The sequence below is a fragment of the Hirundo rustica genome, chromosome 31 (genome assembly GCF_015227805.2).
Source record: "Hirundo rustica isolate bHirRus1 chromosome 31, bHirRus1.pri.v3, whole genome shotgun sequence".
Taxonomy (NCBI): domain Eukaryota; kingdom Metazoa; phylum Chordata; class Aves; order Passeriformes; family Hirundinidae; genus Hirundo; species Hirundo rustica.
Window position 1 is genome coordinate 871,066 of NC_053480.1, and position 24,342 is coordinate 895,407.

The window sequence follows — 24,342 nt, forward strand, 5'->3', positions numbered from 1 at the left end:
TCATGCAGTAGCCCTTGGCCCAGTGAGGACGGGACCAGATGTGAAGAACTTGCTCTATTCAGCAGCCGGGAACAATGGCCTGTCCTGGAGCCTTTGGCAGAAGGGGCCTGGGGAGACTCGGGGCCGACCACTGGGATTCTGGAGTCAAAGCTACCGAGGGTCTGAAACCAACTACACTCCAACAGAGAAGGAAATCTTGGCTGCCTATGAAGGAGTTCAAGCCGCCTCAGAAGTAGTAGGGATGGAAACACAACTCCTGCTGGCACCTCGACTACCAGTGCTGGGATGGATGTTCAAAGCAGAAGTTCCCTCCACCCATCATGCCACCAATGCCACATGGAGCAAATGGATTGCCCTCATCACTCAGCGTGCCCGCATTGGAAACCCAAATCGCCCTGGGATTTTGGAAATAATTACAAACTGGCCAGAAGGTGAAAACTTTGGTCTCATGGATGAAGAGAAGCAGGAACAAGTGACACGTGCTGAAGAAGCTCCACCATACAACCAACTGCCAGCAGAAGAAACACGCTATGCTCTTTTCACTGACGGTTCCTGCCGCATCATTGGGATGAAACGAAAGTGGAAAGCAGCTGTATGGAGCCCCACAGGACAGGTTGCACAAGCCACTGAAGGAGAAGGTGGGTCAAGCCAACTCGCTGAACTCAAAGCTGTTCAACTGGCCCTGGACATTGCTGCAAGAGAGAAGTGGCCAAAGCTCTACCTCTACACTGATTCGTGGATGGTGGCCAATGCTCTGTGGAGTTGGCTGGAGAAGTAGAAAAAGGCCAATTGGCAGCGTAGGGGAAAACCAATCTGGGCTGCAGATGAGTGGAAGGACATTGCCACTCGGGTAGAGAAGCTACCTGTCAAAGTCCGTCATGTAGATGCCCATGTCCCCAAGAGTCGGGCTAATGAGGAGCACCGAAACAATGAGCAGGCAGATCAAGCTGCAAAGATAGAGGTGTCAAAGATAGACTTAGACTGACAACACAAGGGAGAATTGTTCCTAGCTCGATGGGCCCATGATGCCTCAGGCCATCAGGGCAGAGATGCCACCTATAAGTAAGCCCGAGACCGAGGGGTGGATCTAACCATGGACAGTATTTCTCAGGTTATCCATGACTGTGAAACGTGTGCTGCCATCAAGCAGGCCAAGTGGGTGAAGCCCCTGTGGTATGGCGGGCGATGGTCCAAGTATAAGTACGGGGAAGCCTGGCAGATTGACTACATCACCCTTCCCCAAACCCGCCAAGGCAAGCGCTACGTGCTCACAATGGTAGAGGCCACCACAGGATGGCTGGAGACCTACCCTGTGCCCCACGCTACAGCCCGTAACACCATTCTAGGCCTTGAAAAACAAGTTCTTTGGAGGCATGGTACCCCTGAGAGGATTGAGTCAGACAATGGAACTCATTTCAAGAACAGCCTCATCAACAACTGGGCTAGGGAACATGGCATTGAGTGGGTGTACCATATCCCCTATCATGCACCAGCTTCAGGGAAAATAGAAAGATACAATGGACTGCTAAAAACCACTCTGAAAGCACTGGGTGGGGGATCATTCAAAAACTGGGAGCAGCATCTAGCAAAGGCCACCTGGTTAGTTAACACCCAAGGTTCCACCAACAGAGCAGGCCCTGCCCAATCTGAGTCCCTACATACAGTAGATGGAGAGAAAGTCCCAGTAGTACATGTAAGAGGTTTGTTAGGGAAGACAGTTTGGATCAATTCTGCTTCAAGTACAGAGGATCCCATCCGTGGGATTGTCTTTGCTCAGGGACCAGGCTGCACATGGTGGGTACTGCAGAAAGATGGAACCACACGATGTGTACCCCAGGGAGATTTGATTGTTGGGTGAGAACCGCGTGTAATTATCACTGTGTGCTGAATAGCTGGACCATTCACGGACCGGTTGGAGGGAGGAGCCACGTGGGTTTGCTTCCTTAGAGGGATCCTATACAGGGGTTTTCTCCCAAATTTGTCCCAAACCAGGACACCCCCAAACTTATGCCATCCTCCTCCTCCCTCAGCCACTTCTTTTGTGTGGGTCAAGCACCCTCTAAGCACCAGTATTTAGTCTCTTAGCAACTTATGGGGGAACAATTCTATAGGGAAAAAAAGAAACAAACCAAACCTAACCCCCAACAATAACTATAACTGAACCTTGCTTACAGGCCTAACTTAGATATCCAAGGTACTTCCACATCTAAGAAAGCAGTCTTTCCCCAGATTTGCTATAGCATATGCGCAGGGGCACACACACAGTCAGAAACAGTCAGTGCAAGCAAGGTACCTGTGAAAAATTTCCCTCAGAGGTCAGTGAAATCCTCACTTCAGATATTTTTGCATCTCCTGCTGGGTGAAGGATCAGACCTTGAGGAGTGAGGGTATCAGCCCAGGACACGTCGTGTTTCGGCAATCCTCCAGGCCTCTGAGAGGCCCCCTCAGAGGGAGATTGCTGGTCACAGCCCACAGTGGCCCAGGAGAGCTCAAAGGGTTTCCTTTTGGACTGCTATTGATAGGGTCACAAGAGAGTCTGCTTCAGTCATAACAATGTTTCATCCCGGCCACAGTTTGGGTCAGCCCTTTCTCTAGAAGTGTGAGATCCGGAATGTTGACCATTCAGGCAAGAGGAATATTTTCCAAGGCTGGTCATAAGGAAAACAGGAGCCTTTTAGCAATTCCTGGGAGCACACAGTATTTCTGATAAGCTTGGAAAAATCTGAGCCCACTTGCAGTTTCCAAGGACAAGACCTAAAAAGCATTTCTCAGCTCACACTGCGGCCTGGAAAGGAGAAGGGAGGAATGCAGCATCACACTGGGATCTCAGGGGTGCTCATGGCATGGGTAACACTGGACCAATGCCAGGCACCCACCAAAGCCACTCTGTCCCTGCCCCATCCAGCTGCACAGAGGAGAGACAATTTAACCAAGTGTTCTTGGGTTGGGATAAGACTGGGAGACATCCCTCACCAAACACTGGCATGGGCACAACAGACCCAGCCTGGGCATAAGGAGGGAGTTTATTACAAACCTAATTACAGCAGGACAAGGAAAAGGGAAAGAAATCTCTCCAACACCTTCCCCACAGCCAGCAAGAATCACCAGGACCACGAATCACTGGGGCTCTGCCCAATGGGAGTCATCCAAGGCTGATCCTCCCACGCAGGATGGAGCTGGACCAGCGCACAAAGCTCTTCTGGCACTCAGGGCACTCACAGGGCTTCCCTTAGCGGTGCCTCTGTCGGTGTTGGGTCAAGTGAGAGTTCCCAGAGAAGCTCTTCCCACACTCAGGACACTCATAGGGCCTCTCCCTGGTGTGGATGTGCTGGTGCCTGATGAGGTGGGAGTTGCGGTTAAAGCCCTTTCCACATTCCAAGCACCTGTAGGGCCGTTCCCTGGTGTGGGTTGTTTGGTGGCGGATGAGGTTGGAGCTCCGCCCAAAGCTCTTCCCACATTCCCCACATTCATAGGGTCGCTCCCCAGTGTGGATCCTCTGGTGCTTAATGAGGTCAGACCTTTGTCTGAATCTTTTCCCACATTCCAAGCACTCATAGGGCCATTCCTGTTTGCCTTTGTGGATCATCTGGTGGTTGATGAGGTGGGACCTCTGTCTGAATCTCTTCCCACATTCCCCACATCTGTAGGGCTGTTCCCGTTTGCTGTTGTGGATCTTCTGGTGGCTGATGAGGTGGGACCTCTGTCTGAAGCTGCTCCCACATTCCCCACACTTGTAGGGCCGTTCCCCAGTGTGGATCTTGAGGTGTTTGTTGAGGTTGGAGTTCCGGTTGAAGCTCTTCCCACATTCCCCACACTTATAGGGCCGTTCCCCAGTGTGAATGTTCTGGTGCTGGATCAGGTCGGAGCTCGCGCTGAAGCTCTTCCCACACTCCAAGCACTTGTACGGCCTCTCCCCGGTGTGGATGCGTCGATGACTGACGAGGTGGGACTTGCGGGTGAAGCTCTTCCCGCAGTCGGGGCAGCAGAAGGGCCTCTCTGTGTGTGTGAACTGATGTTGGAGGAGTTTTGTGGTGGTTGGAAACTGCTTCCCACACTCAGGACACTTGTAGGGCCTCTCCCTGGTGTGGCTGTGCTGGTGAACATTGAGGCTGGAGCTCCGTCTAAAGCTCTTCCCACACTCCAAGCACTTGTAGGGCCGTTCCCCAGTGTGCATCCGCCGGTGTCTGACGAGGTGAGAGTTGCGATTAAAACGCTTCCCACAATCCCCACACTTGTAGGGCCGTTCCCCAGTGTGGATTGTCTGGTGCCGTATGAGGCTGGAGCTCCGGTGGAAGCTTTTCCCACATTCTTCACACTCGTAGGGCCGTTCTCCAGTGTGGATCTTGCAGTGGCTGTTGAGGTTAGACTTCCGTCTAAAGCTCTTCCCACATTCCAGGCACTCATAGGGCTTTTCCCCAGTGTGGATCCTCTGGTGCTGAGAGAGGTGGGAGCTCTGGCTGAAGCTCTTCCCACATTCCCCACAGTCATAGGGCCGTTCCCCAGTGTGGATCACTTGGTGCCGAATCAGGTTGAAGCTCTGGCTGAAGCTCTTCCCACATTCCAAGCACTTGTAGGGCTTCTCCTCACCATGAGGCTTCACCAGCTCTGAGCTCCGGCTACCTTCCTGGCACAGGGGGAGTCTTTCCTCCCTGCTGCTCCCTGCGCTGGGTTTGCAGCCCCTCCTTGTGCGGGATCTTCTGGGCTTTTCCTCCTCCATCTGGCTATGGCTTGGGAATGACAAATCCTGGTTTGGGGAGAAAACAAGGGGTGAGTGGCTTAGGATGGGGGTTTTTACTGTCCAAGTCCATCTCAGAATTCACAGAGCATCCTGTGTCCATCAAACTCTTCAAACTACCAAGATTCAGCCCAAAAAAACCTCCCAGGAGTTCCCCCTCTCTGATCTCCACACCTTGGTGTTTCACGGGTCTCCCTTCCCTGGGCCGATGGGGGTCCTGTGGTTCCTGCTGTCCCCCTTCTCTAGGATCTCGCTTAGGGATGATCCGGCCATCCCACATCCGCCCGTGTTCTGCCGGCAGCAACCACCTGCACCCCTCCCCACTGCCCAAGAGAAAAGCCCGAGCCATCACGGACCCCCACTATCCACAAAGGGCATTTGTGGTCCAGCTCTGCCGTCCTCCAAGGTTGAAATATCCACAACCCCCAGAAAAACTGCCAGGAACCCCCCAGTATATCTAGGGAGGGCTTCACCTCCCCGCTCACCTGCGGCACGCGGGTGGAGGCGGGGAGATGCTCTCAGGGCTGAAGGTGCTGCGGACACAGCAGGCCCTGCAACCGAGTTTCCTCCTCTTCCTGTTCAGTTTCCTGCTCCTCCTCTTCCTCTCTCCCTCTTCTTCATCCTGCTCCTCCCCCGACTCCTCCTCAATCGCTCCTCTCACTCCTCCTCCTTCCTAGTCCCGCCTCCTTCTCTTATCCCTGGCTCTTCTGCTCTTTCCTCATCCCTTCTCCTCCATCCCTTTTCCTGCTCCCCCCACCCTGAGCCCAGTGGCCACCCTTTGTCCCCCTTTTCCCAACTCCATGGCATCCGGTGGGAGGAGCCAGGATGGAGCCGTGGCAGGACAGGCTGGGGCGGCGCTGGGCTCTGCGCCTGCTCTGGGTGCCATTCACGTGCCCCATCCTGGGCAGGAAGGGCTGTGGGACAGAACATCCTCACAAACCTCTGGAAGGAGGACAAGGGCTGGTGGGGAAATAGAAAATAAACACGGGATTATAGAAAAAGGAAAGTAAAAAGTAAAATATATATATTATCTAAAATAAAATTAAAAATAACAATGAAAAAAATAAAATAATGGCAGAGCTACTTCTCCTTTAGGTTTCTTGTCCCAGTTCCAAGCTGGATCTGAGCCAGAAACCAGTGGGTGGGAGAGATATTGCTGCTGAAGGGCTTCATATTGCCAAAACTAAAGTGTCCAGTATCAAGTAACGCCTTGAGGTTACAGAAGTCCCAGAGCCCACGATGGATTCCCCTGTTTGAAGCTGAAAGAAGAGCTCCACTTGCAACACTGCCTTGTAATGATGAATGTGAAAATTCAACACAATTCCCGGTTCCATCCCTCCTCTGCCCAGTGGTGCAGGGAGAAGAGATTGGGAATTACGGTCAGTTTTTGCTGCTTCCTCCTTTAGGGACAGGAACCTTTGCCCTGCTCCAACGTGGGATCTGTCCGTGGGGTCAGTCCCTGCCCTGTCCATTGCGGGTCCCTCCCCAGCCGTGCGGTCACTCCTCGGGCCGGCCCTGAGGCATGGGGCAGCTGCGCTGCGGCCCTGTCAGCAGCACTGCCGGTTCGTCCTGGGCAGGATCAGCAAAAGGAGCTGGGCGGCCACAGGGGCTCAATCCTGTCCTGAAGAAGGAAGGGGAAGAGGAAAGGCCGTCTGCGGTGCCTCCACTGGTGTTTCGTCAAGTGAGAGCTCTGTGAGAAGCTCTTCCCACACTGAGGACACTCGTAGGGCCTCTCCCTGTGCGAATTTCCTTTTCAGGACCCCCTGATTAGGGTGGGGGTTTTTTTCTCTCACAAAGTCCTGTACCAGGTCTAAAAGATTAACGGAACTTGCAGCTTTGGTCTTTAGAGATGTTTATTGAGTTTCTTATCTCAAGGTTCGCAGGCCACCAGCACCTGGCTTAACATGCTAGAAAACACAGCCGGCAAGAATGCCAGACAGAGAATTCCAAGGTCTTTGAATGGTTTCTAGTCCAATTAACTCTTAAAACATACTATATTTACAGTTTTTATTTATATTATATTTATATTATTTATATTTACACTACCTTTTCTAAACATGCAACTTCTGCATCAAACTCATTCTACCAATGTCTCTGGGCCACCCTCACAGCAAAAAATGGAGTAGAAGAAGATGATGAGGCACCACCCAAAATCCTCCATCTTGCCCTCATCTATCCCCATACTAAAAACCCAAAACTACAAATTTTCACCCTGTGACAAACTAAACCACTATTTATTTCAAATCTTCATTGCTTTTAATTCATCTTTAAGTGATGGAAGTTTTTCCCATGTACTAAGGTCAAAGGCAGTGCTTTCCTGGAGTCCCAGCCAGGGTCTCGGACCCCCCAGGGCAGCTCGAGGGATTTTAAATGTGCCCTGGACTACATCTCCCCAGTGTGGATATGCCAGTGGACAGTGAGGGCAGAGTTGTCCTTGAAGCCCCTCCTGCAGTCAGGGCAGGAGAAGGGCCTCTCCTCTCTGTGAATCCGCTGATGTTTGAGGAGACTGGAGCTGGTCTGAAACCTCTTCCCACACTCAGGACACTCACAGGGCCTCTCCCCAGTGTGGATGCACTGGTGCTTTCTCAGGCTGGAAGTCCATCCAAAGCTCTACCCATGTTCCAAGCAGGTGTAGGGCTGTTCCCCAGTGTGGATCACCTGGTGCTGGATCAGGGCCAAGCTTGATCCAAAGCTGTTCCCACATTCCCCACACTTGTAGAGCTTTTCCCCAGTGTGGATCACCTGGTGTTTCCTCAGGCTGGAGCTGTAGCTGAAGCTCATCCCACATTCTTCACAGACAAAGGGCTGTTCCCCAGTGTGAATCCTCTTGTGCTGGATCAGACTGGAGCTGTGGCTGAAGCTCTTCCCACATTCCCCACACTCATAGGGCTGTTCCCCAGTGTGGATCACCTGGTGCCGGATCAGGTGGGAGCTCTGGCTGAAACCCTTCCCACATTCCAAGCACTTGTGGGGCTTCTCCCCTCCATGAGGCTTCTCCACCAGCTCTGAGCTCTGGCTGGATCTCTGGCTGCCCTCCTGGCACAGGGCGGGTCTTTGCTCCTCGCAGCTCCCTGCGCTGGGTTTGCAGCCCCTCCTTGTGCGGGACCTCTGGGGCTTTTCCTCCTCCCCTATCTGGCCATTCCTTAGGAATGGAAAATACGGCTTTGGGGAGAAAACAGAAGGAGAGCACCTTAAACTGGGGGTTCCTCCTTGCCCAAGCTCATCTCAGGAAGTCATTGGGCACCTTGTGTCTTTAAGAACCTCCAGAACACCAAGATTCAGCCCAAAAGTCCTCCAAACATCAAGACACAGATCAAAAACTCCCTAACATCAAGACTCAGCCAAAACCTTTTCTAAAATATAAAGATTCAGCCCCTTGCAAAAAACCAAAGCCTCAACGTTTACTAAATAAAGCTCAGAAACACCAAGATTCATCCCTGTGAAAATCATGGATCCCTCCTCCCTGGTCATCTGCTGCATGGAGGGGGGGCAGCGCTCCTGGCACTGGGGGTTGGCTGCAGATACAGGGAGGGGTGGAACCTTGTAGTTCCTTGGCTGCCGCAAGTGAGGACACACTGCTCCAGGTGTGTCAGAGCTCCCTTTACAACAGGGACTGGAGCCCTTGAGAACATTCAGGGTGAGTCGGGATTGAGAGGAGGCCTTTCCTCATAGACACAGAGACCTCTCAATCCTTTAATAAGCCTTCAAAAATTCACCTTTCCTACCAAATTCTTTCTGAGCTCTGCAAAGCTCCTTTTTATTTTGATAAGAAAAGGGCTCCCATTTAGGATGGGTACCCCTGCAATTATAGGAAACAGGAGCAGCAAAACCTTTAGTTCTGGGTTCTGGCCCCAAGGCCAGCCACTTCCAGGTTCTGGACCATGGGAAATGGATGTGGGACCATGGGAAGCGTAAGTCAGAAGAGGGTGGGCTGGGCTACACAAACAAGAGGTGGAAACCTGGGCGGAGTTACCAAAGGGGGCAGAGATCCCCAGTTATATCATCAGGGTAGAACAATGGGTGGAGCCATGGGGAGGAGTCAGGTTGACTGGCATAGGGGAGGAGCCAAAGGGGCTGATGCAAAGGAAGGGGTGGTACCTGGGGGCAGGGAGGGGTGAGGTGACAGAAGGAGTTTGGGAGGAGGGAAGGAGACAGGGAGAAAGGAATTGTGGGAAGAAGAAGCACATGGTTGAGATCATGCCATGTGTCCTCCACCATGTGTCCCCTGGGGGCCATTTTGTGGGTTTGGGAACAACAAAGAGACGACCTGAGGATTTTCAGCTGGGAAAAAGGGGTTGGAATCAGGGTTCAGGGAAGGGTCTCTCTCAGCTGCCACCATGCTGGCAGAGCTAAGGTCCCGAGAGGATTGTAGAAAGCCAGGAAGACCGTAGCTGTCCTGTGCTTTTATATCTCTGCAAGCTGCTTTCTCCAATCCACCTGGGGTAGGGGAGAGGGACCAGGATAAAGAGTTTGGTGAACACAGGCTTCGGGTAAAACTGGGGACAGCTGCAATGGCTGTTTCTCCAATTTCCCTCTTTCTTTCCCCATTTCCTGGCTTCTGAGAACCACTTGAATTTTCACAAAGGGATAAAAGTCATCTCCAGAAGAATCCTCCTTCTGAGACAAACCGTTCCCAGAGCATCCAAAAAATTCACAGTTCTAACATCTTTCAAATCCATTTTTAGGAAATGGAGAAACAACTACCACACAATCCTCTTCATCCAAGGAGTCTAACCCTTATTTGCAGTAAAAAGGAGGGAAAAAAAGAAAAAAGAAGCCCAGAGACCACCCAGGATGCAAATTAATATTGCAAAAGGTGATACAGAGGCTAGTTTTCTTGTACCCTTGTGTCAAATGTCTGGCCAGGCCTATGCTGAAGTGAACCCAGAAGTGTGGGTAGCCCCAGGCAAATAGGGAAAATCAGACACCCAGCCTCTCCAAATTACTCTCAAGCAACCAGGACAAGTGGTGTCTAAAAGCAATAGCCTATTCCAAGGGAGGGAAGGAAGGGCTCACAGCCTGTGATTGAGCCCCTGTTAAAGGCAGGGCTTTTGGAACCAGGGATCTCTCACTGGAATGCTCCAATGCTGCCAATCAAGAACCCAGATGGAATCTATAGAATGGTGCAGGACCTAAGAATAAGAAATGAGATTATTAAACTGAGGCACCCCACGGACTCAGATCCTTACAGCATCGTGTTATAAATGCATATTATATAGTTGACTTTTCGCAAATATTAAAATGAATACTGTACTGTACTTTTTTTTATTAATAGAGTTTAGAAATGTGATTAATATATTTTTTATGATTGTAACATAGTGTTAAAAGTAAAAGACTGGGGTGAGTTTTTTTGTAACATCTAAACTGCCTAAAGCAGAAGGTAGTGGGAGTCGTCCTTCATTCCTGCATGAAGATTCTATTTGAACTTCTGTTATCCAAATGAAGATGACCAAAACCCTGAGAGAAGAATTTATGGGACCTGTGTTATCACACAGAATGGAGCCGCCCACAGACGGATCTACCAGATAAAATGATTGGGAGGGGCTTGAAGCTGAACAAAAAATTCACAGTCAAAAGGAATGTTTGAATTATGCATGTGAATTTATAAATATGCCACAGGTACTTTTAAGGAGCAAACTTTTTGTTAGCAGGTATGCTGGCTAGCTAGGTGCCAAGCATCCTCAGCCGAGAAACTATATTTTGCTTTTGTCTCTCATAACTGTCTACTTTTTAATTTTTATTAAACTTATACATTTTTCTAAGAAAGTGAACCTTGTTTTTCACAATCTGGGGACTCGTGCTGGGATATATACCTCGTCCTTGAAACCCCAGAGATGCCAAGGTGAGGGGGGTGCCTTGCAAATCTTTTCTAGGTGGCCCAAGCCTTGCTTCTTGTCGCAACTGGGGGATTGCAGGTAAAATACCCCAAAAGACAAGAAAGGAGAAGGTAAAAGAAAAAAAAAAACAACACTATGTGTTTTTTGCTCCGTAAAAACAACGTGCACCAAGACCTGAGAAGAAAAAGGATTGTGAATATCTTTTCAGGGGAGTGGGTTTAAAGGGGGTTGTGAGGTGTGTGAATGAGACACTGGCTGGGTATTACCCCCAGACTGGTGAGGTGAATGTGGAGCCTTAGTACTGCATTTCCATTCTTTTGCAAGAAAAACAGTCAGGAACATGGTGAAGCAGAAGGAAAAAAGGAGTAAAAGAGACCCCCAGATGGCTGAGACGGGGTCCCAGGGAAAAGGGATTGGATCCCTCTTTCTTTGAAGGAAGGAGCTAAGGGTATATACAGGCAGTAAAATTTTTATATGGAAAACTGACAGAGGGAAATAATATAAAGTGGACCAAGGAAGATGATGATAAATTAGAAGAACTGAAGTCAAAACTACCCTCAGTGCCAGCTTTGAGCTAACCCTCATTAGAAAAACCTTTTCATCTGTATGTGAATGTGGAAACTGGAGTAGCTCATGGAGTTCTTATTCAGGAGTGGGGAGGAGTAAAGAGACCAATAGCTTATTTATCAAAAATGTTAGACCCAGTGAACCATGGCTGGCCAGTATGTATTCAAGCTATAGCAGCCACTGCAATTCTGGTAGAAGAGAGCTGTAAGCTTACATTTGGAAGTAAACTAATTGTGTGTACACCTCATGCAGTCCAAAATGTGTTAAACCAAAAGGCTGAAAAATGGTTAACAGATTCTAGGATGCTAAAATATGAAGCAATCTTATAGACAGTGATGACTTGACATTAGAAGTAAACAAGAGTTTAAATCCAGCTCAATTTTTATATGGAGAACCAAAAAGTGACCTAACACATAATTGTTTAGAAATTATTCAAACCAAAGTACGGGAAGATCTCAAAGAGCAAACCCTCTCAGAAGGGGAGACAATATATGTGGATGGTTCTTCTAGGTGTCTACAAGGATAAAGAATGTGAGGGTATGTTTGGTTGATGGGGAAAATATGAAAACCATTGAAAAAGAAAAGGAAAATTACCTTCAAACTGGTTGGCTCAAACTTGTGAATTATATGCTGCAAAAAGAGCACTGGAATATTTGGCATATAAGAAAGGAACTATTATATATTGACTCAAAATATGCCTTTGGGGTAGTACACACTTTTGTAAAAATTTGGGAAGGAAGGGTGTTACTCAATTCAAAAGGAAAGGGATTAATACATGAGGGTCTTATTTTGGAGGTCTTACAGGCATTAAAATTCCCTGAAGAAATAGCTGTAGTACATGTCAAAGGACATCAAATGGGAATGACCTTGGAAATAAGGGAAAATAATCTGGCAGACCAAGAAGCTAAGGATGCAGCAGAGAATGGGATCCAAAAGCTTATGTTAATTCTGACCACAAATAAGGAAGACTTGGAAACTCCAAAATTCAGTGAAGCAGAAGAAGAAGAATTAAGATAGGGGGAAAGCCAGATGAATCAGAGAGATGGAAACTTCCTAATGGGAATCAGTTACTTAATAAGCCACTCACTAGGAGAATATTAGAAAACATGCATCAAAAACCTCATTGGGGTACCCAAGCTTTGTGCGATCATTTCCTACATAACTATGGGTGTATTGGGATTTTTGGATTGGGAAAACAAGTAACTAAAAGATGTAAAATTTACCAAAAGGTAAATAAAAAGGTAATGAGAAAAACAACATTAGGAGGTCGGGAGTTAGCTCTCCAACCATTTCAAAGTATCCAAGTGGATTTTACTGAACTTCCCCAAGTACAAAGATGGAAGTTTTTATTAGTGATAACAGACCACCTCACGCATTGGTTGGAGGCTATTCCCACTGTCAGAGCCACAGCCAATGTGATATGCAAAACCCTTTTGGAACAGATTATTCCCAGGTTAGAGGATAGACTCGGACAGAGGAACACATTTCACGTCAAAAGTCCTACAGCAAATAACTCAAGCCTTGGGGAAAAAGTGGGAATTACACACCCCATGGCATCCACAAAGTTCAGGTCGGGTAGAGAGGATGAACCAGACTTTTAAAAGAATCTTAACAAAATTAATAATTGAAACCCAAATGTCGTGGGTGAAATGCCTATCTTTGGCTTTACTGAGGGTTCCAACACAACCCAGGTCAGACCTGGGAGTGCCACCTTATGAGATGATGTTTGGGTTACCCTTTCTGACCACCCAACACGAAACAGCCACTTAGGATGTAGGGGAAATAAATGGTAAGAAATATGTCAACACAATTGCAAAATCCCTTGAAAATCTGCAGTTAAAAGGAATAACCTCTCAAACCACACCTTTAGACTTTGAAATCCATAATATCCGTCCAGGGGAGTGGGTACTAGTGAAAACATGGAAAGAACAATCCTTAACTCCACAATGGGAAGGTCCTTTTCAGGTATTGCTGACAACTGAGGCTGCGATCCGGACCAGGGAAGGAGGGTGGATCCACGCCAGCAGAATCAAAGGACCCGTGGAAAAACCAAAAGGAATGGACTGTAACATCTAAACCGGGTGATACTAAACTGACTCTTAAATGGGCACTGGGTGGTAATGAACTGGGAGAACCCAAATGATGCAAGAAATACAGAAAGAATCATACCTAATTGGGGAATAAGGCCAAGCTTATATCAGTGGTTTCAAGTTCAGCCTGGAAGAGTTCTGAGATGCCTCCAATACCCTCCTTGGGGAGGAATACTTCCACTTCAAACAGGAGGATCAGGACTGTTTTGGTCAGCAAGTTCTCATATTCTGGCCTTAGCCTGTGACTTATACAAAGAAGAAGAGGACTTATACAAAGAAGAAGAGGAGACCTCCCTCAGAGTCATCCATATACCCTGTCCGATTCATCCCAATACTGGACATGCTAGCTGGGTTAAATGTAAATGTTTAAATTGTGGAAAAAATTGGTATTGCTGTTCACAAAAGTGACGCTCTCGTTGTATGAAGTGTCGAGTGATAAATCTATTCCCCACCCCGGTAGAATTAAGAACAGCTGAAATAGTAACTTTGCTTTGTGGATGGCAATTACTGGTACCTGTTGAGTGGGAAGTATCTGAGGAACAGTGGGAAACTACAGCTAAGAAGTCTCAAAGATGATTTGCCTGGGAATTAACAGAAAGGAAGTGACAAGGAAATAGAGGGCAAGACTGGGTTGGCCGCTGTACTTGCCACCAAGAAGATCACACACACCTGTTATGGGTTGCAACCCCATAGGCATGGGAGGAGAGGGTATAAGCCATACCAGACCTCTGTTATTACTTTTTCTGTCACTCATTTTTTGTCTTTTCCCCTATGGGATATCGGCAAAGTCATGTCAGAGATGCTATCAAAAGCTGTATATGGAAAGACATCAAAGTTCCTTTTTATTACGCATACCCATGTCAACAGTCACTGTTATAACCCATCCAAATTCACAATGGGAAAAAATACTGGATTACGGAAAATTTGGGAACAAGTGGTGACAGGTTGGGAAGTAAATGTCCAAAAGGGGAAAGACAGATTTCTTTCACATATGCTGTTCGGAGTAAAGTCCAAGGTTTAGTAAAAGAGCAAAAAGACAAAGCCAGCACAGCAATCTAACTCTGTGCAAATTTCACTTCAAGATTTGTACACAAAACTGGACCAGCAATTAGAAAAACAAAGATATCTCAAGAGAGGGTAAAAATCTGTTTGTGGAATTGAGGGAAGGAATAAGTAAGGAACTTAACTAACTGTTGAGTCTGTAGAGAGGCTTTCATGTCAGAAGTATGGCCATGGAAAGGCAGTAGTTTAGGCCTGGTTGAACTCCTTTAATGGAACCAGACAAATATAAAAGGGGAAAACCAACCAGAAGGGTGGATTTTAAGCTCAACAGTGATAGGGGAAGAACGTCACTGGCGCACTGGGAAAAATTTTCTTAATGAAGTGGGGAAAACTCCGTGTAAAAGATATAAGGTAAGCAGTGGAACTTTTACATGATGGATCCCAGAGGAACCAACTTGGTATTGGACTCAAAAGAAAATGGAAGATGGAAATTGTAGATATAATAATGAAGTTGGACTTCTTTAATGTAATGATACAGGAAAAAAAAACTTATTTTGGGATCCCAGAAATATCCAAATTCTGGGAAAATATAAATTGACAGGAAAATGATTATTGGAAAGCACCAGATGGCATATTTTGGATATGTGGAAAAGAGAGCATACCCAAGACTCTCCTCTAGGTGGAAAGGGAGTTGCACTTTGGGAATTATACAGCCAGGTTTCTTTCTGTTGCCAGGACCAAATGGGGATCAATTAGGGATACCAGTTTATGAGGACTTAAAAAGAAATAGGAGGGATTTGATTGGAGGATTCAAAAAATGGGGGGATGAAGAATGGCCCCCTGAACACATACTGGAAACATATGGGCCGGCCACCTGGGCACAAGATGGGAGTTGGGGATATCGAACCCCAATTTATATGCTGATCTGCATCATAAGACTTCAGGCTGTTGTAGAAATAATAACAAACAAAACTGGTCAGGCATTGGAATTAATATCAAGTCAACAACGCCAAACAAGGGCTGCAGTATATCAAAATAGGTTAGCTTTAGATTATTTACTAGCTGAAGAAGGGGGCATCTGTGGCAAATTTAATACAACCGATTGTTGTTTGAAAACAGATGACAATGGGGATGCCATTCTGGATATAGTTAATGATATCAGAAAAACAGCTCATGTACTGGTTCAAAGGAGGGAATCAATGCTAAAAGCTAGCTGGTGGGATAACCTATTGGGAATAGAATGGTGGAAAAAGCTAGGATTTTTTCTCTTATGTGCTACTGCTGGCCTGGTATTTTTTTCTCGTTTAATACCTTGTTTTATTCGGCTGATCACAAGCGTAGTTCAAGGCAGGCAAGTGGTAACAATGCCTATAGACCCAAAAATTTGCTACATCCAGAACTGCACAAAAGATCACGGTATTAAAGAAACAGAATAATATAGAAGACCCCTTTGAAGAAGCAAAATTGACCTGTGAAAAAAAATGAGCGAATAACGATGGTGAGAAAACAAGGAATATGGTTCAAGCCAAATTAATTATAAAAAAAGTAGGGGGGATATTGTTATAAATACATAATGTGGGAAGATTGTACCGTGCTTTCATTTATAGAAATAGTTTAGAAATGTGATGAATGTATATTTTTTATGACTGCAACATCACATTAAAAGACTTGAGGGGGGGGAGGGGGGGGTTGTAACATCTAAACAAACCAGAAGGTAGGGGGAGTCATCCTTCAATCCAGGGAAGATTGCTGACCAAAAAGGTATTTGAACTTCTGCTATCCAAATGAAGAAGAATTTATGAGACCTGTGCTATCAGAGAAAGGGAGGCACCCACAGATAGATCTACCAGATAAAATTATTGGGGGAGGGGCCTTGAAACTGAACAAAGAAATTCACAGTCAAAAGGAATGTTTGAAACATGCCGGTGAATCTATAAATATGCAACAGGCTGAGCAGAAAACCTTTTGCTAGCAGGAATGCTGGCTGGCAAGGTGCCAAGCATGCTCAGCTGAGAAGCTGTATTTTGCTTTAATCTCTCCTGTCTATTTTTTTTTTTTTTTTTTTTTTTTTTTTTTTTTTTTTTTTTAATTATTGAACGTATAAATTTCTCTAAGAACATGAACCTTGTTCTTCACAATTGGGAACCAGGTTCCCTCCTCACACTGTTACCTTTCAGCACTTGATGGAAAAGATGCTTTCTGGGGATGCCCACTTACACAGGATGCTGAACAGGAGTTGGCCTTTGAGTGGGAAAAAGGGTTAGAAGGGAAAATGGGAAAGACATGGATGGTTCTTCTGCAGGGATGCACAGAAGCACCAGCCCTATTCAGGCCAGCCTTGCAGAAAATATCCAAAGAATTCACCTCACCCCCAGGGATTGGGTTAATGCAGGATATGGATGACTTGCTCGTTAAGGAGGACAAGAAGAAATGGTAGAAGAAGCCACTGTGAAATGCCTCAATTTTCAGACTAAAAAGGAATTTTGTGTATTTGGAAAAATAGTGCAAATGCTGGAAAAAAATACTTGGGACATATTTTGACTGAAGGTTTGTGGTGTATTGACCCAGAGAGGATCCAGGGAATCTCAGAAGTAACGTTTCCCAGGACTAAAAAGGAGCTGCAACAATTCTGAGGATTAACAGGGAATTGCAGGACCTGGACTGAGGATTCTCTGTTCTAGCCAGAACATTGTATGACTTTTTTAACCCCAGACAGCCTCAATGTTATGGTATGGACATGAGAAAGACAACAAAACTTGAGAAAATGAAAGAAACAAAATGATTGTTGCTCTAGCCATGGCTCATCCAGACTCAGAAAAAATATTGGAATTGTATGTGAATGTTAAACAGGCTGTGACTGACCCTGTACTGAAGGCAAAGGAGCAGCAGCCAGGGCTCCACAGCAAGGGAAGCCCCTGTGCCTGCCCACACATCCTCTGCTGGAATAGTCTGCCTGGGCACCCTCCTTTGGCATCTCCAGCCACTGCGGGCCAATCCTTGCTGCCACTGCTGGAGCTTCAGTGCTTTCTGTGCCTGCACTCGCCACAGCTGCTGGGGAAGACAACTCTGGGTCTCAATCAGACTCACACACTGGGCTTCGCTGGGATTTGATTGTTGGAAAATATACCAACTTTATTTTTTTTTTTTTTTTTTTATTTCTCTGGTCAGGCTTGATTTGCCTTTGCCCTGGGGAAAGGAATTTTAAAAGTTTTCTTTTAAGGGATGTTACACCACTCAACAGAGATGAGTTTAACATCTCAACAGACTGCAGAAGACCCCAAAAGATACCCACAAAGATAACGACCATCAACAAAACATCAAAGCCTATCAGCAAATATGAACCAACATCTACCCCAGACACTGCCCCCCCCCCCCCCCCCCCCCCCCGGAATAGATGGAGACACCTGGTCTGGAAAAGGCTGATAAGGAAATCCAGGAGTGCAGACCTAATTAACATCACAGGCAAAGAAATTGGCTCCAACAGGAAACCAAATACTAAGAATTTCACAACTTGGAAGCAATCAACATGAAACCAATGGATTTCTATGGGTTCAGACTGTCAAGAAAACTAGGAAAAATCTAGTAAAACTCACATGACATGGAATGATTTTCTCTGCACACCTGGGCTATGTGTGGATGAAATTATTCCTGTAGCACATCCTGGCCAGAATCAAGCAATGCCTTGACTCTCTAACACTAAAGATATTGTTGGAGAGGTTTAGGGTTTTTCTGCAGTTTAAGTGAAAAGATTACATCATTAGAATAATTTTTTGTGATAATCCTACTTTTATATTGTCAGTTAGATTCGGGCCAGGGATGTGAGAAACAATTTTCAGTCCTCAGAGAAGAAGTAGAAAAAACTTGATTGCTTTGGAATGTTTTTGTGTATGTTTTGTGTGTGGCTCTTAGTGATAGCAATATTTTGCTATGGGTTTTTCGATGTTCACATTTAGGTTGCATTTTGCAAAACTACAAGAGCTTTAAAGGTAACCCGTTTATGCCTAAACAGTTAATAAATATTGTTAAAGAAAAACAAAAACAAAAACCAAAAACCAAAACCAAAACAAAAAAAAAAAAACCAACCAACCAACCAACCAAAGGCAGATTGTGGGGGGACCATGTGTGAGTCATTCAGTGGCTGCTCTGGAAGAGAAGCTTAGCTCCAGGCAGCCAGGAGAGGAGCTTTAGAAATGCAAATTAACACTGCTGGAGAAAAGTGTGGACAATGCACCAGGGTCTTCATGCCTGGGGCAGGAATTGGGCTGATTCCCTCTGCCCCTCACCCCAAGCTCTGCCTGCTTGCACAGATGGAATTTGCACAGCCAAAGGCAGAGCCCACACTCAGCATATCTGACTCTGCAACAGAAACTGGTGCAGCTGCAAAGGAAAACAGCAAATGGAGAATGCTATGAAAACTTCACTAAAAGAACTGGGGGGGAAATCATCCCTCTCCCCACTCCAACATGTGCTGTCTATGTCACACAGGGAGCATGAGACCACTGGGGTGTTCTTGCTACCACAAGTTCAGAGAAATCTGCTGGGAATCCAAGTATGTGATGATTTAATTAGAGAAAAGAGATTAATTGATGCAGCGCTGCCTGGAGGGAGCAATCAAAAATGGGAAAAAGATGAACGGCCACCAGAACAAATCCTACAACACCATGGAGCAGCCCCTGGTAGCCCTAACAAATTCATATCAGGGGCCAGAGAACCCATTTATCATTTCAATGCCATAATTAGATTACAAGATGTCCTAGGGTGACTTTATGATGCTTGTACCTAATCATCTGTTATATTTGTCCTGTATATTGAATTCTGTGCCATTAAGACTGGTTCTAAGAGCTATGGGGGAGCAAGAAGAAGCACAGAGTTTATTTTGAGAAAACTGCCTGACTCCTCTACATTCTTCTCTGGACGGGGTATTCGGCGGAGAGAGACTGCAGGGCAGAGATCTTTTTTGCTTTTACTTAGTTTCTGCTAGCTAGGGCAAAGAAGTTCCATGGACTGGTTTCTTTTTTTTTTCTTTTTTTTTTTTTTTTTTTTTTTGTGACTGTTTAAACCTGCTCTGAGCTGGAAAACCCAGGGGAGCACCAGGGGCTTGCACCTATGGCCCACCAGGGCCAGGACCTCAGCATTTTCCATCACCACCAGAGGGACTGGGACTGATAAAAGACTGAGAGAGACCCAAGCCAGACCTATGGAAAGAACTTTCTCAATTTGCCATCTGATTCCAGAATGAGAGCTTTCATTGGTTTATATTATTAATTCATTGTACTTGTAAGCACTTTGCTTGTTAATTAAAATAGGTTTTGCTACTTTTTTCTCTCTGAGGAAGTTCTTTTATGACCAATTAGGGGGAGGGGCCATATGGGTTTCCTTCCCAGAGGGACTCCATTCAGGGGTTTTCTCCTAAATTTGCCCTAAACCAGGACATAAGGTATCTCGAAATAATAACCAACCAGACAGATCCAGCTCTTGAGTCTGGCCTTTCAACCCACTCAGATGAGGAATGAGACATTTCACCATGGGATGGGATCAGATTATATATCAGCAGAAGGAGGAGCACAGTATGGATAATTAAATGACTCAAGATCCTGTTTGCAAGTAGATGAGGACTGAAAAGCGGTGAAACAGACAAAGGAAATAAGAAAGTAGCTCATGTTCCAGTCCAAACTTGGAAAGGATGGGAATGGGACACGGTTTTGTGGTTCCCTGGCACACCATGGGTTAAACGAATGCTCTTTCTCCTCTTCTGTGCTACAGCAACTCTCATCTTTTGACCATGCACAGACACCTTGCTGAGTGCAGCTCATTCAGCACGGGAGCAAGGGGATGCAGGTGGCAGCCAGGCCTCCTGAGCCACAAAGGGCTCCAAAAGGACAGGGAAGGAGGTCACTGAGAATAATCCCAAATCCAAACAGGACCCAGGGAGAAAAAACAGAGTCAATGAGTGAATCAGCCTGGAGATAGGGCCAGGGTCTTGGAGATAAGGAGGTAACGGGAGAAACCACCAATTCCAGAAAATGTTGCTCATTGACACGGACTGCTGCTCAGTCAAGATTCTGAACATGAAGAACACAGACTGAACAGAGCCACGAATATCGGATGTTATACAAAGCGGGGGCGGGGGGGTGGGGGACGGGACGGGTGCATATAAACGAGGAAATGCAGTAGGCAGATCGGGAAGACTGAACTTTCCAAGTACCTCAGCTAATAGGGAAAGGAAGACAGAGACGCGGCCGGGAAAATCTGGATAAAAAGGAAGCTGCATTCTACAACAATTAGAGAGACCCCATGGCAAATGCAGCATGGCTTCTCCTCTGGCGACGCGAATTTTCCCGCACAGTCCCGGGAACAGGGCAGCCACCTCCGTGCTACCCACAGGAAGCGGGACGAGGCAGCGCTGCTCCGGCACCGGCTCCTGCCGAGGCCCCAGCGGCAAGGAGACCGCGGGCAGCCGCTCCCGCAGCGCCCTCAGGCCACGGGCAACACGGGGAGGACACGGCACAAGGAACCCGCCAGAGCCCCCGGACGCCCCCTCGGCCCGCAGCCAGCCCCGAGCCCCGGCAGAAACCAGCGCGGCTCCCACCTGCGCTGGGGCCGCCTCCGAGCTCCGCCGCCGCCTCACCGGGCTCCGGCCGCTGCCGCCGCTCCCGGGCCCGCACAGACGCTCCGCCAAGGGCGGCTCTGCGGTGCCAGCGGCGCCCGGGGAGGGGGCGGCCCCGGGGCCGTGCTTGGCCGCGCTCTGCCCAATCAGCGCGCCAGAACCAGAGTGACGGCACAATCGCCCAATCGCAGCCAGGGGCGGGCTGTGCACACGGCCCAGCCTCGGCCCGCGCTCTCCGGGCCCTCCGGGCTGTGTGAGGGGAAAGGCGGAGATGAGGAACGGACCTGGGGGAAAGGCGGAGATGAGGAACGGCCCTGGGACGGGCCCGGGCCCGAGGCGGCATTGATCTGAAAACACAAACCAAGTTCTCCGCAGCTCCCGGCCCGCCTTTCCCAGCCCTGCGTGTTCGCTGCCACCGGCTCAGAGGAAAGCCATCAGTTCTCCTACCCCGAATTAGGAGCAGTAATGCATGGCTTTGAATGCCCCCAGAAAGGGAAAACCCCCAACGCCCTTCGGCTGAGTGCAGGAGAGGAGAGATTTCTGGCAGAAAACTCCCAAAGTCGTTTTTCCCAGAGTTGGGAAGAACAAACCAAACCCAAGTGATGTGGGGCCCCTCACCCAATCCCGCTTGTTCGGCCCCTCCCGTTTCAGCCCCAGGGAACAACGCCGGGACTGGGGGGTACAGGGGGGTCCCCAGCCACGGGGGAATCCCTTGGGGCTCGGTTCTTACCCCTCCCTTTATGAGCCGGGACTCCCCGTTATCACCAAGACTCCCCCCACGCAACCGGACCCTCCCATTCACTGCCCCCCCTCCCCTTCACCGACCACCCAAAAGCGCTGGGAACCCTTCGATCCATGAGGCCCCCACTGTGCGCCAGGACCTCCCTGTTATTGCCCCTCCCCCACCCATGGGCCCCCCCCCCCCCCACCGCGCTCCCCCCACTCACCAGGACCTCCTCAATCCATGAGACCCCTCCACTCACCAGGAACCCCCCTCGGAATCCCCCAGGCCCCCCCAACACTGATGGAATTCCCCGGAGCGCTCCCAGCCCCTCCCCTCTCGGACCCCACCTCCGGGGGCGCCGCTGCGTGGAGCCTTTCAATAAACGCCGATCAGTCTTGTAGCCACGCCCAGTGAGGGGCGGGGCCTCGTGTAACGGCCAGTGGGGAGCGGCGGAGCTGCAAGAGGGCGGGGATTGGGGGGGAGGGGGAAAGGGGGCGGGGCTACCGGCATCGGCGACCGATGGGAAGAGGAGGAGGCGTGGCCTGGGAGAAGCAGGAGTGGGTGCTCAGGAAAGGGTGGGGAGTGACTGGGGGCGTGGGAAAGGGGCGGGGCCTGAATGACAACTAAAGTGGGCTTGGCTGGCAATGAAAGGGGTGGGGCTCAAAAGGGGCGGGGCCTGAAAGGAAACTGGAGTGGGCGGGGCATGGACTGCAGTGAATGGGGTGCAGAAAGGGGCGGGGCCAGCAGTGGGAGCTTTGAAAGTGGAGACAAAGCGATCCTTTGGGGACATCAGAGGGGTCTGGGGACCTTGGGGGTCCCAAATGGTTCCCAAGTCCTTCTGGATCCAAGGAATAGTCCCAAATTCTGGATCCCAAGCAATCTTAAAATCCAGATCCCAAATCCTGCTGCATCCTGAGGAATGATCCCAAATGACCTCCAATCCTGCATCCCAAGCAATGCCCAAATTACCCCAATCCTGGATCCAAAATTATCCCAAATGCTGCTGGATCCCAAGAAATTATCCCAAATGCTCTCAAATCCACGGTTCCTGAACCCCAAAATCCCTGGGTCCCAAACGCTATGGATACCCCAAGTCCAATCCTCAAAGATCTCCAATCCAGGATCCTCAAACAATCCCAAAAATCCAATTCCAAATCAGGACCCTGGCAGGGTAAATTAGCGCTCTGGGTGGGGTGAATGGGCCCTGAGTGGGTTAGTGATATAATGGCAGGGGAAATGGGATCCTGAGGGGTTAAATGCGGTCCTGAGGGGGTAAATGGGTCCTGAAAGGATAAATGAGGGCCCTGAAGGCTTAAGTGGAGTACTGAAAGGATGAATGGGGGTAAATCAGGGTCCAGGCAGGGGAAATCAGAGCCCTGAGGGGTTAGTGGGGTCCTGGCAGGGGAAGTGTTGTCCTGGGGGATCAATCCAGGCCCTGAGGAGTGAATCCTGGCCCCATAAGGGTCACTGAGGTACTGGCAGGGTGAATTCTGCCCTTTGGGGGAGTATCAGGGTGTAGGGCCCCCCCTTCTCCCTTTGCTGCCCTCAGCTTCCCTGGGCTGCCCTCAGCTGCCCTAGGCCCTCAGAGCTCCAGGATGGGGACGGAGCCCAAGGTGGGAACCCCAAAACCTCCTGGATCACTCCCTTGTGGGTACCTGAGGGGATTTGGGGAGTTTGGGGGGGGGATTTTTGGGGGGGTTTGGGGCGGGGGGGAACCCCCAGAGCTGTGGGTGTGGCCAGGAGGGAAAAGGGATGTGGAAAGCTCTGGAATCTGTGGAGTTCAGAGGGGCTGGGAGGGGGAAAAGGGGGGGTGTGAGCCCCCACATTCCTGTGGGGATGCAGGTGGATGCCCCCAAAATCTCACCTGGGTACCTGGGAATCTGAAAGTCCCCTGGGGCCTCACCTGGGACACCTGGGAAACCCCAAACCCTCACCTGGGCAGCTGGGAACCCAAAAATCCTTGGGAATTCTCACCTGGGACCCCCCCAAATCTCACCTGGGACACCCCAAAATCTCCTTAGGACCCCCCAAAGTCTACCAAAATCTCACCTAAAATCAATCCTCACATGAGACCCCCCCAAACCTTTCCAGGACCCCCCTGAAACACTCCCAGCCCCCCCCAAACACTCCCAGCACCCCCCCCCCCCAAGCCCTCTCAGTGACTTATTAAAGAAATATGGGTATTGATCCAATATCAATACCCAACAGTGACAGTCAAAAACTCTCTAACAGTTTAAAGTTAGAAAGTATCTGTTTAGTATGGCTGGGCAGAATGCGGGATAGATCCCTAATACACACTGCGAAATTCACAGGTAATTACAAAGCCTTTTATCTACAAAAGTGTTGAATATCTAAAATACAAATACATATTCATACCGCCGTCACATCCCGTTCCTCACTTCGTATGCTAATTGGCAAAAAGGCTATTAAGCATGCGTAGTTTGTTTCCTAAAATGAGTCAGGGGTCTCTTCTGGGGAGGGGTCACCAAAAATGAGGAAGTAAGATGAGTCTTCTTCGTCCTGACCTTTCTACCTTTTCAATGCATTCGTGACAAATGAATCCTTGGTAGAACTTCTAGTTTCCTGTGTTCAATGTTTCTTTAAGCAGGAAATCTGCAGCTATCTTATGTCCTATTTGCTACATTTTGTTTTTTTGTTACAAGCACAGCTACACTAACATAAAGCTGACAAGCAATGGGTAACTAACCCCGGAGTAGATTATCTAAGGTCGGGCTTCTGTTAACTGCGAACAAAGCTTACCTATCTACTTCAGCTAATTC

The 24,342-nt window shown here is 48.3% G+C and overlaps 2 protein-coding genes across 2 annotated transcripts; both read right to left on the bottom strand.

Moving 5' to 3' along the window:
* Positions 1-219: 219 nt before the first annotated feature.
* Positions 220-4,736, bottom strand: LOC120764548 (zinc finger protein 420-like). Its single transcript, XM_040088529.2, has one exon. The coding sequence runs from the start codon at positions 4,715-4,717 to the stop codon at positions 3,230-3,232; it is 1,488 nt and encodes a 495-aa protein (XP_039944463.1). The 5' UTR covers positions 4,718-4,736; the 3' UTR covers positions 220-3,229.
* A 1,664-nt stretch (positions 4,737-6,400) lies between these two features.
* LOC120764536 (zinc finger protein interacting with ribonucleoprotein K-like) lies at positions 6,401-23,936 on the bottom strand. Its single transcript, XM_040088522.2, has 3 exons — positions 23,929-23,936; positions 21,786-22,017; positions 6,401-7,897 (listed from the first exon to the last, which is right to left on the bottom strand). Exons 1-3 carry the CDS (start codon positions 23,934-23,936, stop codon positions 7,346-7,348), a joined length of 792 nt encoding a protein of 263 aa, XP_039944456.1. The 3' UTR covers positions 6,401-7,345.
* Positions 23,937-24,342: the final 406 nt, after the last annotated feature.